The 13,390-nt window shown below is 39.6% G+C and overlaps 1 protein-coding gene across 2 annotated transcripts in view; it reads left to right on the forward strand.

Annotated features, from left to right (window-relative positions):
- Nucleotides 1–3,512: 3,512 nt before the first annotated feature.
- The window catches only part of LOC126183186 (probable WRKY transcription factor protein 1), a 196,433-nt gene continuing 186,555 nt past the window's right edge, over nt 3,513–13,390 (forward strand). The window contains exon 1 of one of the 2 annotated variants that reach the window (XM_049924920.1): nt 3,513–3,639. Coding sequence is in view for 1 of the 2 variants with exons in the window: in XM_049924919.1 (XP_049780876.1) it covers nt 3,900–3,911 (12 nt within the window). In the remaining variant the exon portion in view is untranslated. Of the gene's footprint in view, nt 3,912–13,390 lie in introns of both variants that reach the window. The other variant, XM_049924919.1, reaches the window with a different exon arrangement.

Here is a 13,390-nt window from a genome sequence, read left to right on the forward strand (position 1 = left end):
TTTACTTTTCGCCCTGAAACGCGAGTTCGGTACTAGTCGGTTCCGCCTGGTGTTTGGTTTTCCGACAATATTAGTTGTACATTAACACTGATATGGGTAGGGTTACTGATGAAGAGTTGGTCGGCACGCACCGCGTGCATGGGTTCACTGAATACGAGGGAAGAGCAGCATAGCGACGTTATGCTGAGCTGTTCCCGCAGCGATGGCAACCACATCATTGTCCTTTTACATTTTTGTAAATACTGATCGCACACTTCTTCTTCGCCCCTGAGCGGATGCTGCTGGGAGCAGAAGCTCGCGATCGGCTCGTAGCACATTGTCTGCTGATACGACCCCTGCCTTATTTTCCCAGAGCAGCCAGCTCATACCGTTTAAAAGAAACCAACGTGTAATGGGTTAATGCGTCGCGGAAGTGACGCGGAAGTTTACGACGAGTCGCTGGAAGCACCAGGTACCGCCTATTCCCTCATTTTTATAAATGATATTTACAACACTATATTCATAACTGCTATTTATTGTTACGGCGCACAATACTGCTAGTAGCTAAGGTTGACAAAGAGTGAAAATATTCCGGAGTGGCACAAACACAACCTTCCGCCGATCTCAGAGAGGGTCAAGTAAAAGTATGCGGCCTATAGGCGCCTGCGAGATACAGCATTCTTCCATGTTTTTGTGATAATATATTGCAGGATTTTTCATTCTTGTGAAGGTATTTTCACACAAATAAAGATGACTGGAGTAACAGACAAGTTAGTCGGAATTACATTGTTTCTCTGTAGACCGCTCGGAATTCGATGGTCTCAAGAAGAAAAACGGTAAAGGACCTATGGAAAGCGTACATCTGTGCGCCGTAACTAGTCGATTTCTCTTCGTCATCGTAATCCATGCCCGTTCACTTTGTTCTAAGCTAAATCCACGTCAACCTAGTTGCGTAAATACTTGTACTGATGCCTTTGTTGTTACAAATACTTTACGTACTTTCAATGATATTAAGTCTTACTGAGTTTCCGTTGTTTTTATTTTCGTCTAAAAAAACCAATAAAATTAATTAAAAAGTTATTTTCGTCTCTGATTGTCTATTGAGGCTCCAATTTAATAGCGTAGGCGCTTCGGTAAAGAGTGTCATTCTCTAAATCGAAACTGCAATTATTACATTCAGGTCTTTAATATTGGTATAGTTTTCGAAGAATTTTCCCTGAACTGAATGTTAATACTGAAATTTAATTACCTGTTTCATAGTTTTTTGGCTTAAATTTCGTTAATCTACTTAAAGAACTTGCTAAGAAAGAAGAAATAAATAAATACTGAAATAACTAAGCCCTGCAACGACATACATTTTTGTTGAGAGTTAACACGAAACACAAAAGGAACTGAAGAACCTTCTGTTGGACACAAAACTGTTGCATTTCCACCCAGAAATCTGACCTATTCTTAATGTTCCTAACATTTTTTTCATTTATTTCACTTGTTAGTTTCTACAAATTGATATCGCACTTTGAGCACATTATTCGTATTTTTATATACATTTTCCACATATAGTTTTTTTTTTTTTTTTTTTTTTTTTTTTTTTTTTTTTTTTTTTGCATACGCCGCTAGTCTTTGATCCTTCACACATCCCAATTTGAAACTTCTTCCGCTTTTTCGATTTGTCTGGTCGATTGGCATTCTTGCTCCTGTCCTGCTCTTTTTGTTTCCCGTTCGTGGGTTTATTTATCAACAGAGGAATGAACGCTTTATCCTTCAGGTTATTTTTATTTATTTGATTGCAGATGATCCACGCATTCATTTCTGACATGTCTAGGGTATTGTAGAAAGACATACATCGGCCATGTCCTGCACGCAACTTTAGTGGGATATTTACGAGTCATTTAATGAACGACGTCCACACCCCACTTTGTGGCGGTTACAGAAGGTAACAGTTTCCGTTTTCTTCTTTCAATTTTCGCTCATTGCTGCATCAGGATCTTGTTTGCTAAGCATTATGACATTCTTATTCTTCTTCCCTTGGTACATTGTCAAGTGCACTCTGACTTATCAGTCTTTTTCAATATGATGTTCGAAGATAAGTCAGAATTGTTCTTCTTCATGCAGTTGGGCGTTTATCGGGAAATCTTGTTCAGTGTTCTCACTAATGACGTTTTCTTCGGTTGTAATTCCTTGGCAAGCTGAAGGGATGTGAAGAAGTTGTCTGTTGTCACGTTCCTTTCTTCGTTTAGAAATGGCTCCATGAGGCGAAGAACGACATACGCTCCCACTAGCTGGCTGATCGGCATTTCTCCTTACCTAGGTATGGAAAGCCATTGAAAATTTAGTCTGCAGCTATCCAAAACTTGAGTCCGTATTTACCAAGCTGGTTTAGAAGAAAGTGGGTAAACCTGTACCTTGCTTTATTTGGAAGTAACTGCTCATCATTTGCAATATTTTCACCAGGGTGGTAACAGCGGAGGCAGTTTTGCACGAACTTTTTTCAGAAATAAGAGCAAACTTGTCAGCAGGGATGTGATAAACTCGGGATGACTTCTCATCGAAGGGGACGAATCAGGGACCTTCCAGTCCACTCCATCTTTACCCGTCATCTTCACTGTTGTGACAATTGATTCGATTGTTATGAAAAGAACTGAGATGAGGAGACATCTAATGACGGCAATTCCTGTCTCGCTATTTTCATCGTCAGATCACTCTGGCTGATGATCACCATCCAAATCTGACGAGTGAATATCTGAGTCTTCGCAATAATACATCTACTCTTGTATTAATCACCAGGAACATATAAGTGACATGGGCCCGATGCAACACGCGTGGAATTCACGGCGACATGAAAACATTTGCTCATTTAGGTGTCGCAAGAAACAAGAATTGATGAGAATACACCAACAACCTGTTCAAAAGGCATGACACTGCGCGAAAAGCATATTTTTGATTTTCGTAAACCAAAATTTGACAGTCGATTTCATGATTAACATTCGGAAGCGCAGTATGACAATTATAAACGAGTTCTGTGGCGGATGCCACCATTGAGGGAAGCTGAAGTCAGTAGTTCGAACAATTAAATAATTATTTTATCACGTGAAAATTAGAAATATAACAAGGCAAATGCGATCTACTTGCTTTCTACGTACCTACACAACTGTTTACTTCTTTTATTATCTATTTTGAGCTTAAAGAAAAGAAAATGCATTTTTGTGAATATATTGTAATATATTTCGTTCGATGACAGCTGTTAACTTGAAAGCAGTAACAAATTAGCGTAAGCAAATAGCTTCTTGTAACACTATTGGTATGGTAAGTTCTGCTTTCACGAACTGTGGTACAAACGGAGTCAAAGCTATGTCTGTAATGACAAAAGAATATATTCTGTGCCAACATTTCTCAACAAAATATTGAACTAACATAGTATTATTGTAAAACATGACAGTATGTGAGCTATAATCAATCTTTTAAAAATTCCTGTTCTTACAGTACAACATCAACTACATACATGTAGTGAACTGCGTCGAACATCTGCGCAGAGTCTCGATTTTGTCGACTGTGAAATTCGTGGTAGGCTTCGTTGTTGATTGTGGAATTCAGTAAACACTATCATTACGTGAAACGGAAACGACGAAATTGTGTTTATAGGTTGAATTGATACTGTGAAAGGTAAACGATATGTTTGAAGTCATTTTGTATGGGAAATCGCTCGCAATGACTGTTGTTACTGTACTAACTTTCGGACGTCAGGAATCGTAACTCAGTGACGTAAATATTGGTCAGTCTTGACGGGATATCTAAGTTCGAAGTATATCTGGATGATACTAATGACTCTAAAATTTAAGTTAACAGCTTGAATACAGAACGGAAGTGCTATAAAAAATCTTGTAATAACCAACATGGCAGTTTGACAGTACAGGAAGAATTCTATGATACATCAGGTGATGAGTGATACTTCCCACATTTTAATTTCCACTTATGTTTACTCATAAAATTTTTCTCACATACTCGGCAAACATTACATAGACGCTGAGTTTGACTTAGTGCGTTTCTGTGTGTTTATAATTTGTTACCATTGGAGAGGTTTTGTGGTTCTTTAATCTGTCAGCTTTATAAATGTTTCTTTCTAGCCCATAAAGCAACTGGGTATGTGCCTATTTCCCGCAGACATTGTGAGAGCAGTCAGAAACTTAAAAACTAGTTTTATAGGTGAGTTGTCCGTGCAACACCATATGCGTCTTGGTGGTAATTGTGTTTAGCAAATTTAATGAAATTTACGGTGCTAAGAGCCCAAGACCCTCATTTTTCATTATTTTATATTACAAGCAGTACCGCTAACTTATTTATAATTCGGTTACTACTCGAAATCGTCGAAGAATGCTAAAGACAACATAATTTGTGCATATTACTTTGTGACATTGTATTTCTTTGTTAGGTGCAGGTGCATGACACAACTGCCCTTTTAAGCAAAGTAAAATTAATTGAAACATTTCTATGCCTAATGGGACGATGGATAGACCTGTGTGTGTTGTGTGTCCAAGGAAATTTTGGAATCCAGTGAAGATCTGTTACATTTGTGATGTAGCAGTTCTGTTCCAATAGTAGTTATAGACGTGAATGTTAAATGATTTATTCTGCAGTTGCCGGTGAATCGTTTTTAGTGAAAAGTGTCATTAAGAGACTTGATACCTTGGTCTACTTGTTATTGTCTGGTAACTGGCAGACCATCCTTTACATAGAGCATTCAGTAAAAACTCACCTCTTTTCAACAACACTAATTATGTGACATTTAAAACTTAGTCTTGTGACTGTGGCAGACTCGTAAAACATTTTCTGCTAAGTAGGTTATGTCCCCAATCTGTCTGTATAGTTAGTATGTATAATATAGTACTTCATGCTATAATGTAATTTCTGTGATAAATGAAACTCTACAGTTGAATTATTTTTGTGTAGGATTGCACTTAAATCAATGTTATTTCCATAGACAATAGAAAGAGAATTTAAATATTTGCCAGTTGTAATGCTTTAGACTCTTGTGACTTTGATTTCAGTTTGTTATTGTGTCATATAGGCCTGTAATATTTTCCCTATGCAGGAAGGTGCAATGGTTAAGGCCCTATGGTGCTATTTGGGACAGTTACCACTCAAAGCATGTGATTCTCTTAATTTAACTTCTGTGTATACAAAGGATGATTCCTTTAACAGGCCCTGATTAACTCTATTAGTATCTGCTCTATTTTGAATGACCTCACTGTTGTCATATCATTAAATGGCAATCCTTTTTTCCTGTCGTTATTCATTCATAAAATGTTTTGGTGGTTGATGTCAGTCTATGTAGCTTTAAGGATGTATGTCCTTTGTATTTTAACTATGTTTGTATACACTACAGTAAGTAGGTTTGTTTCTGGGTCAAGAGGAATGTTCAATAGGAGTCGTTGGCTTTGGCCAGTGACATAATGTTAATAGCTGCTGTCGCATCACTTTTTTGCGCGTATATTCTGTTTTGGTGTTAGTTGGTGAAGCCAATGAAAATTAATGGAAAAAACTGGTTTTGTTGGCAGATTGATCTGTAGCTTAGCTTAGGGTATAGTTTAGGTTGGAAGGTAATGGTTTTGTTGAGAGTTGATGAAGCCAATGTATGTGAGACTAAAAAGATGTGCTTGTGGTGACAGACTGATCTGTTGTTCAGGCCGTTTGAAAAAAATGCTGATATCATCATATTACTGTTGCCATGTTGTTTACACCATTTGTCGCATGTCACTGGTCAAAGCTGATGACTCGTATTAAACAGGCTTCTATATCCTTGTTTCCAGAAAATATTATTACTACAAAGCCTATCCCATCATCTTACAGGTTTGCATGTGGGACAGTCTGTATCCCTTCTGTGATAGTTTACTGAAGATGGCTGTATGGTTATTGGCTGAAATATTGGCAGCAGAAATACTTCTCAGATGTATGCCCAAAAGGTGGTGGGATATTCTGTCTACTAGGAAAGCTTTGAAAAACGCAACATAAATCCTGTTTAACATATCTTCTGTTGCCTTAGTTTGTTACTAGATGTTTATGAATCCACTGATTCTACAGAAGTTCATTTATTTCTGTTATATTGAAGTATCCTTATGGTACTTCTTTCCCCCATTTAGGTACACTTGTTACTTTTCTAGTACATAATATCTTGCTCCCTATCAGCTGTGAATTAAATCTACAGCCGGAAGATCCATTAAAGCATTTGAAATATATGTTTAAATTAATATACAAGTCTATTTAAATGTATGGACTTATTTCTAACATATAATGAGCTTCCACATAAGGAATTCTCTTTGCTTAACTTAGCAGTACTAATATGTGGTTTGCCTCGAGTTCATCTCATTTGAAAGCTACTTGTGTAGTGTAATATTCACATTGTGTTTAAGGTCGTATAACTAGTAAACTGATTTTGTTTTACTGATTGTTGTTTATTTCTAACTAGTTTTTGGCTTATTGGGCCACTGTCAGGAAACAACTGACTAGCATCCATAAGTCATTTGCTTCCTGAAGACGGTCCAATAAGCCAAAAATTAGTTAGAAATAAACAAAAACAGTTAGCTTGTTGTTCAACCTTAAATATAGAATTGTTCTACCAAGGCATGATGAAAAAATCCATAGATAAAGACTCATATTGTGTTGAATCCATAGCTTTATTTGTTGGCAGTTTGTTCAGTTTTGTCAAGTAGTTTTTCCAGTATCAGGTCTGCTTACTTTTTGCTTGTATTGTTGTTTCTGTGGAACACTGGCTTCTCCACAGATTACTAAGATAAGTGTTGCTTTAAATTGTGATGCCAGTATCTGCAATTACATTAACAGGAGTCATCCCAGCTATTATTCTTGTTACTATACTTTTTTTTTTTAATTTGGTACCTCTTTCCACTCAATTAGTCAGCTGAATTGCAATCATGTGTGAAATTATGTCAAAGGTACTTATGTAAATATTCTTGGTAGTCTGTATTTTGAAAGTTCAATCACAAGCAGCAGTTTTGGTTGGAAGTGAATAGCTGTAATTAAAAATAGGTGTAGTGCCATCCTGGACACTTTTCTTCTACAGTATGTAGGTGGCAATATATTAGTTTTGCATAGTCGAAAGGAGGATAGTTTTAGGTTACAATGAGAGGCAAGGAGATAAGTGATGCGCTTTTGTGGTTTAAATTGTAAGTTTTCAGTATTGTTCATACTTTATCATTGTGACAAAAATGATGCAGGTGGAGTATGGGACATGTAACTAAGTTTTCTCCTCACCCTCCACCAATTGTCAGAATATGTGGTGTAGCATATTTAGTAGTTCTGCGCATTTGCAGGTAGCCATTTTTTAAACACCTTGCATGTTTGGTGGTTGTGGTTAGGTTGGAACATGAATGGGTAGCATGAATTTTAGCTGCCACAGTGACAGTTACTTGCTTAAAACCAGCTGCAGCAAGTACTGCAAATATTGCTATGTCAAACAAATCAGTAACAGCAGTGCCCTTATTCTTAACTTTTACCAGGCAAACAATTCTGCCACACACAATTTCAGTACTACTTGCCTCTTGTTAATGTCGTTGTCAGGGGTAGGAAGTTTAATCCGTACCTACCTTCCTTCCTTCCAATTTCACAATTCTGCTGCTTGCGTTTCTGACACCGGTTTGTAATTTTCACTAGTCTGTTCACTAAAGGCACACTATATTTTATTTTTTTACACTTAAAACAACATATTCCTGTGAAACTTTTCATTGTGAGCTGCAGCTAAGTACTCTACAACTGACAGACCAGTGTTATCCCCCTAGTATTCACTAGTCTACATATTCTAAAGATTTAATTTTTGACCTTCACAGAGTAACTATCACATTTATCTGGATTTCAGGTATCACATAATACTGGCTAACATTTATTGAGCAATGAGTCAAAGACACAACTACAATGGAAGCACTAGAGATGAGGAGAGATGGGCACTCATCTACGATCACAATTGTGTGGTGTATTTTTGAAAGAATGGAATAGGTAATAGGAAGTCAGTATCATCCAAAATAAGCTAGGAATAACTGAGAGGACCACTGGTACTTGGTGATATGCTTTCTGAACATCCTTAAAGGACTCAATCACACTGTCAGTTGCGTGTTGGACACACACTAGGACCACCCACAGCTACATCTTAGGATTAGGGGAACCACCACTGTATTCATATGATGCTGGCTTGTATTCATGTTGCTTGTACCACTTTAAATAAATAGAGATGTAACTAAAGTTAAGTGACTTGTTGGTGACGTACAAGTAGCAAGTTTGGTCATATTATTTGTAAGAAAGAGTGGCTGTAATTATAAAAATTAACAACTGTTACAGTATAACGTCGGTTGCAGATTGGATTAAAGAACGAAATTGAGCCAATCCAGAGGCACGCTGCTGGTAGGTGAATCCCAAAAAACATTATTGAGAGAGCTTCAAGTACCAGCATTTTTGACTGAGTGCAGAATGATTGTACTGCCACCAGCATAGTTCTTGCACAAGGTTCATGAAGGCAAGATAAGGGATATTAGGGCTTGTACGGAAGCATGTAGATATGTTTTTCCCTCACTCCATTCACAAGTGGATCAGGAAAGGGAAATGACCAGTAGTGGTAGCACTGGTAGCAGTTACTTCTGTAAAATATCTGGGAGTATGCGTGCGGAACGATTTGAAGTGGAATGATCATATAAAATTAATTGTTGGTAAGGCGGGTACCAGGTTGAGATTCATTGGGAGAGTCCTTAGAAAATGTAGTCCATCAACAAAGGAGGTGGCTTACAAAACACTCGTTCGACCTATACTTGAGTATTGCTCATCAGTGTGGGATCCGTACCAGATCGGGTTGACGGAGGAGATAGAGAAGATTCAAAGAAGAGCGGCGCGTTTCGTCACAGGGTTATTTGGTAACCGTGATAGCGTTACGGAGATGTTTAACAAACTCAAGTGGCGGACTCTGCAAGAGAGGCGCTCTGCTTCGCGGTGTAGCTTGCTCGCCAGGTTTCGAGAGGGTGCGTTTCTGGATGAGGTATCGAATATATTGCTTCCCCCTACTTATACCTCCCGAGGAGATCACGAATGTAAAATTAGAGAGATTAGAGCGCGCACAGAGGCTTTCAGACAGTCGTTCTTCCCGCGAACCATACGCGACTGGAACAGGAAAGGGAGGTAATGACAGTGGCACGTAAAGTGCCCTCCGCCACACACCGTTGGGTGGCTTGCGGAGTATAAATGTAGATGTAGATGTAGATGTAGTGGTACAAGGTACTGTCTGCCATGCATCGCATAGTGGCCTTCAGAATATGGATGTAGGTATAAACATGTCCGCAGCTTGTGGTCTTGTGGTAGCGTTCTCGCTTCCCGCGCACGAGGTCCCAGGTTCGATTCCCGGCCGGGTCAGGGATTTACCCTGCCTCGAGATGACTGGGTGTTATTGTGTCATCATCATCATCTTCATCTTCATCCATCCCCATTACTGTCGGAGGAAGGCAATGGCAAGTCACCTCCGCCAAGACCTTGCCTAGTACGGCGGTGCGGGTTTCCCGAATAGTCCCCTACGCTCCTCAGAGTATGGGACATCATCATCATCATCATCATCATCATCATCATCATCATAATTGTAATCAGATAAACGAACACCTCAGTATAGGGCCTGAGGGACCTTCAGCTGCACCTGGCCCTGGTGCCAACATACGAGGGCCGTTCAGAAAGTAACCCCCGGTTGATTTAAAAAAATACACCAAGTTAAATATAAATATTTTAATATATAAATCTTACAACTACATCTTTGCACTATTTTTCTATAGTCTCCATAGCGATAGAGGCCCTTATCGTATCTCTTCACAAGCTTTGAAATTCCTTCTGCATAAAAATCACCCGCTTGTGCCTGGAGCCAGCCTGTGACCGCATCTTTGAGCTCTTCGTCGTCATCAAACCGCTGTGACCCGAGCCATTTCTTCAAATGCATGAAGAGGTGATAATCACTTGGCGCCAGGTCTGGGCTGTAAGGTGGATGGTTGATAACGTCCCACTTGAAGGACTCAAGAAGGGCCGTTGTTCTGCGAGCAGGGTGAGGACGGGCGTTATCGTGCAAAAAAACAATACCGGAAGTCAGCATACCACGGCGTTTGTTCTGTATAGCCCGTCGTAACTTTTTTATTGTTTCACAGTACACGTCTTGATTAATGGTCGTACCACGTTCCATGAATTCAACCAACAACACCCCTTTGGCATCCCAAAACACCGTTGCCATCAGTTTTCTGGCAGAAAAATCTTGCGAGGCTTTTCTTGGTTTGGTAGGCGAATTTGAATGTGCCCACATCTTTGATTGTTCTTTTGTTTCAGGGTTCACGTACTTAATCCAGGTTTCGTCACCGGTCACGATTCTGTTTAACAATGGTTCTCCTTCGTCCTCATAACGTGACAGTAAGTCTAATGCAGAGGTCATTCTTTGAGTTTTGTGGTGGTCGGTAAGAATTTTGGGCACCCATCGTGCACATAACTTACGGTAACCCAATCTTGCTGTCACTATCTCATACAAGAGAGTCTTAGAAATCTGTGGAAAGCCAGTAGACAACTCCGACATTGAGAAACGTCGATTTTCACAAACTTTTGCATCAACTATCTGAACGAGTTCGTCAGTCACCAATGATGGTCTACCACTCCTCTCTTCATCATGAACATTTTCTCGTCCACTTTTAAATAAACGTACCCATTCACGGACAACTCCTTCACTCATAACTCTTGGTCCGTACACGGCACAAAGCTCACGATGAATAGCTGCTGCAGAATATCCTTTGGCTGTAAAAAACCTTATGACAGCACGCACTTCACATTTGGCGGGGTTTTCTATTGCAGCACACATTTCAAACTGCCACAAAAACTAAACTAGCGCAGGTACGACGTTCACTCGACCACGTCTTGATGCGACTGACCTGTTGAGTGCGTGAACGCACAGATGGCGTCGCTACTCCCCCCACAACCCGCACTGTGACCGATCGGAGGTTACTTTCTGAACCGCCCTCGTAATTTACAAACATTTATGTCCTTTTAAGGGTTTCCCCAAGCTTATATTTTAGGATCCTCATCTCATAGACATTTTAAAAGAAATCATAATAAAGGCCAATTTTAGCACTACCTAATACAGGACACTTTGGCCAGCTGCAATGAAAAAGAGCTTTGTGGGTATTTTTTGTCTTACAGTTGTTGACCCTACTCATCTCCCCCCCCCCCCCCCCTCGCCCTCCTGTGCCCCTTACCATGCTCATCTCCAATTTCTACATATCTGCTATTCACAATAAAGTGCCTGGCAGAGGGTTCAATGAACCACCTTCATGCTGTCTCTCTACCGTTCCACTCTCGAACAGTACACTGGAAAAACAAGCACTTAAATTTTTCTGTGCAAACCCTGATTTATCTTATTTTGTTATGATGATCATTTCTCCCTATGTAGGTAGGTGCCAACATAATGTTTTCGCAATCGGAGGAGAAAACTGGTGACTGAAATTTCATGAGAAGATCCCGCCACAATGAAAAATGCCTTTGTTTTAATGATTGCTACTACAATTCACATATCATGACTGAGACACTATCTCCCCTATTTCACAATAATACAAAATGAGCTGCCCTTCTTTGTACTTTTTTGATGTCATCTGTTAGTCCCACCTGATGGGGATCCCACACCGCACAGCAATACTCCAGAATAGGGCAGACAAGTGTGGTGTAAGCAGTCTCTTTAGTAGACCTGTTGCACCTTCTAAGTGTTCTGCCAATGAATCCCAGTGTTTGGTTCGCTCTACCCACAATATTATCTATGTGATCGTTCCAATTTAGGTTATTTGTAATTGTAATCCCTAAGTATTTAGGTGAATTTACAGCCTTCAGATTTGTGTGACTTATCGCGTAATCGAAATTTAGCTGATTTCTTTTAGTACTCATGTGAATAACTTCAAACTTTTCTTTATTCAGGATCAATTGCCACTTTTTGCACCACACAGATATCTTATGTAAATCATTTTGCAAGTCATTTTGACCAACTGATGACTTTACAAGATGGTAAATGACAGCATCATCTGCAAACAATCTAAGACTGCTACTCAGATTGTCTCCTATGTCGTTAATATAGATCAGGAAGAATAGAGGGCCTATAACACTTCCTTGGGGAATGCTGAAGATTTTTTTAACTTCTATTTTACTCTATCACTTTCTGTGCATTACTACGAACTGTATTGTGCCCCATGAACTATGGACCTTGCCGTTGGTGGGGAGGCTTGCGTGCCTCAGTGATACAAATGGCCGTACCGTAGGTGCAACCACAATGGAGGGGTATCTGTTGAGAGGCTAGACAAACGTGTGGTTCCTGAAGAGGGGCAGCAGCCTTCTCAGTAGTTGCAGGGGCAACAGTCTGGATGATTGACTGATCTGCCCTTGTAACACTAACCAAAACGGCCCTGCTGTGCTGGTACTGCGAACGGCTGAAAGCAAGGGGAAACTACAGCTGTAATTTTTCCCGAGGTACGCAACTTTTACTGTATGGTTAAATGATGATGGCGTCCTCTTGGGTAAAATATTCTGGAGGTAAAATAGTCCCCCATTCGGATCTCTGGGCGGGGACTACTCAGGAGAACGTTGTTATCAGGAGAAACAAAACTGTCGTTCTATGGATCGGAGCGTGGAATGTCAGATCCCTTAATCGGGCAGGTAGATTAGAAAATTTAAAAAGGTAAATGGATAGGTTAAGGTTAGATATAGCGGGAATTAGTGAAGTTCGGTGGCAGGAGGAACAAGACTTTTGGTCAGGTGAATACAGGGTTATAAATACAAAATCAAGTTGTGGTAATGCAGGACTAGGTTTAATAATGTAATACAAAATAGGATTGTGGATAAGGGCTACTACGAACAGCATAGTGAACGCGTTATTGTAGCCAAGATACACACGAAGCCCATGCCTACTACAGCAGTACAAGTTTATATGCCAACTGGCTCTGCAGATGATGAAGAAATTGATGAAATGTATGATGAGATAAAAGGAATTATTCAGGTACTGAAGGGAAAATTTAATAGTCATGGGTGACTGGAATTCGAGAGTAGGAAAAGGGAGAGAAGGAAACATAGTAGGTGAATATGGATTGGAGGTAAGAAGTGAAAGAGGAAGCCGTCTGGTAGAATTTTGCACAGAGCACAACTTAATCATAGCTAACACTTGGTTCAAGAATCATAAAAGATGGTTGTATACCTGAAAGAATCCTGGAGATACTAGAAGGTATCAGATAGATTATATAATGGTAAGACAGAGATTTAGGAACCAGGTTTTAAATTGTAAGACATTTCCAGGGGCAGATGTGGACTCTGACCACAATCTATTGGTTATGAACTGTAGATTAAAACTGAAGAAACTGCAAAAAGGTGGGAA

This window comes from Schistocerca cancellata, chromosome 4 (assembly GCF_023864275.1).
Source record: "Schistocerca cancellata isolate TAMUIC-IGC-003103 chromosome 4, iqSchCanc2.1, whole genome shotgun sequence".
In the NCBI taxonomy this organism is placed as follows: domain Eukaryota; kingdom Metazoa; phylum Arthropoda; class Insecta; order Orthoptera; family Acrididae; genus Schistocerca; species Schistocerca cancellata.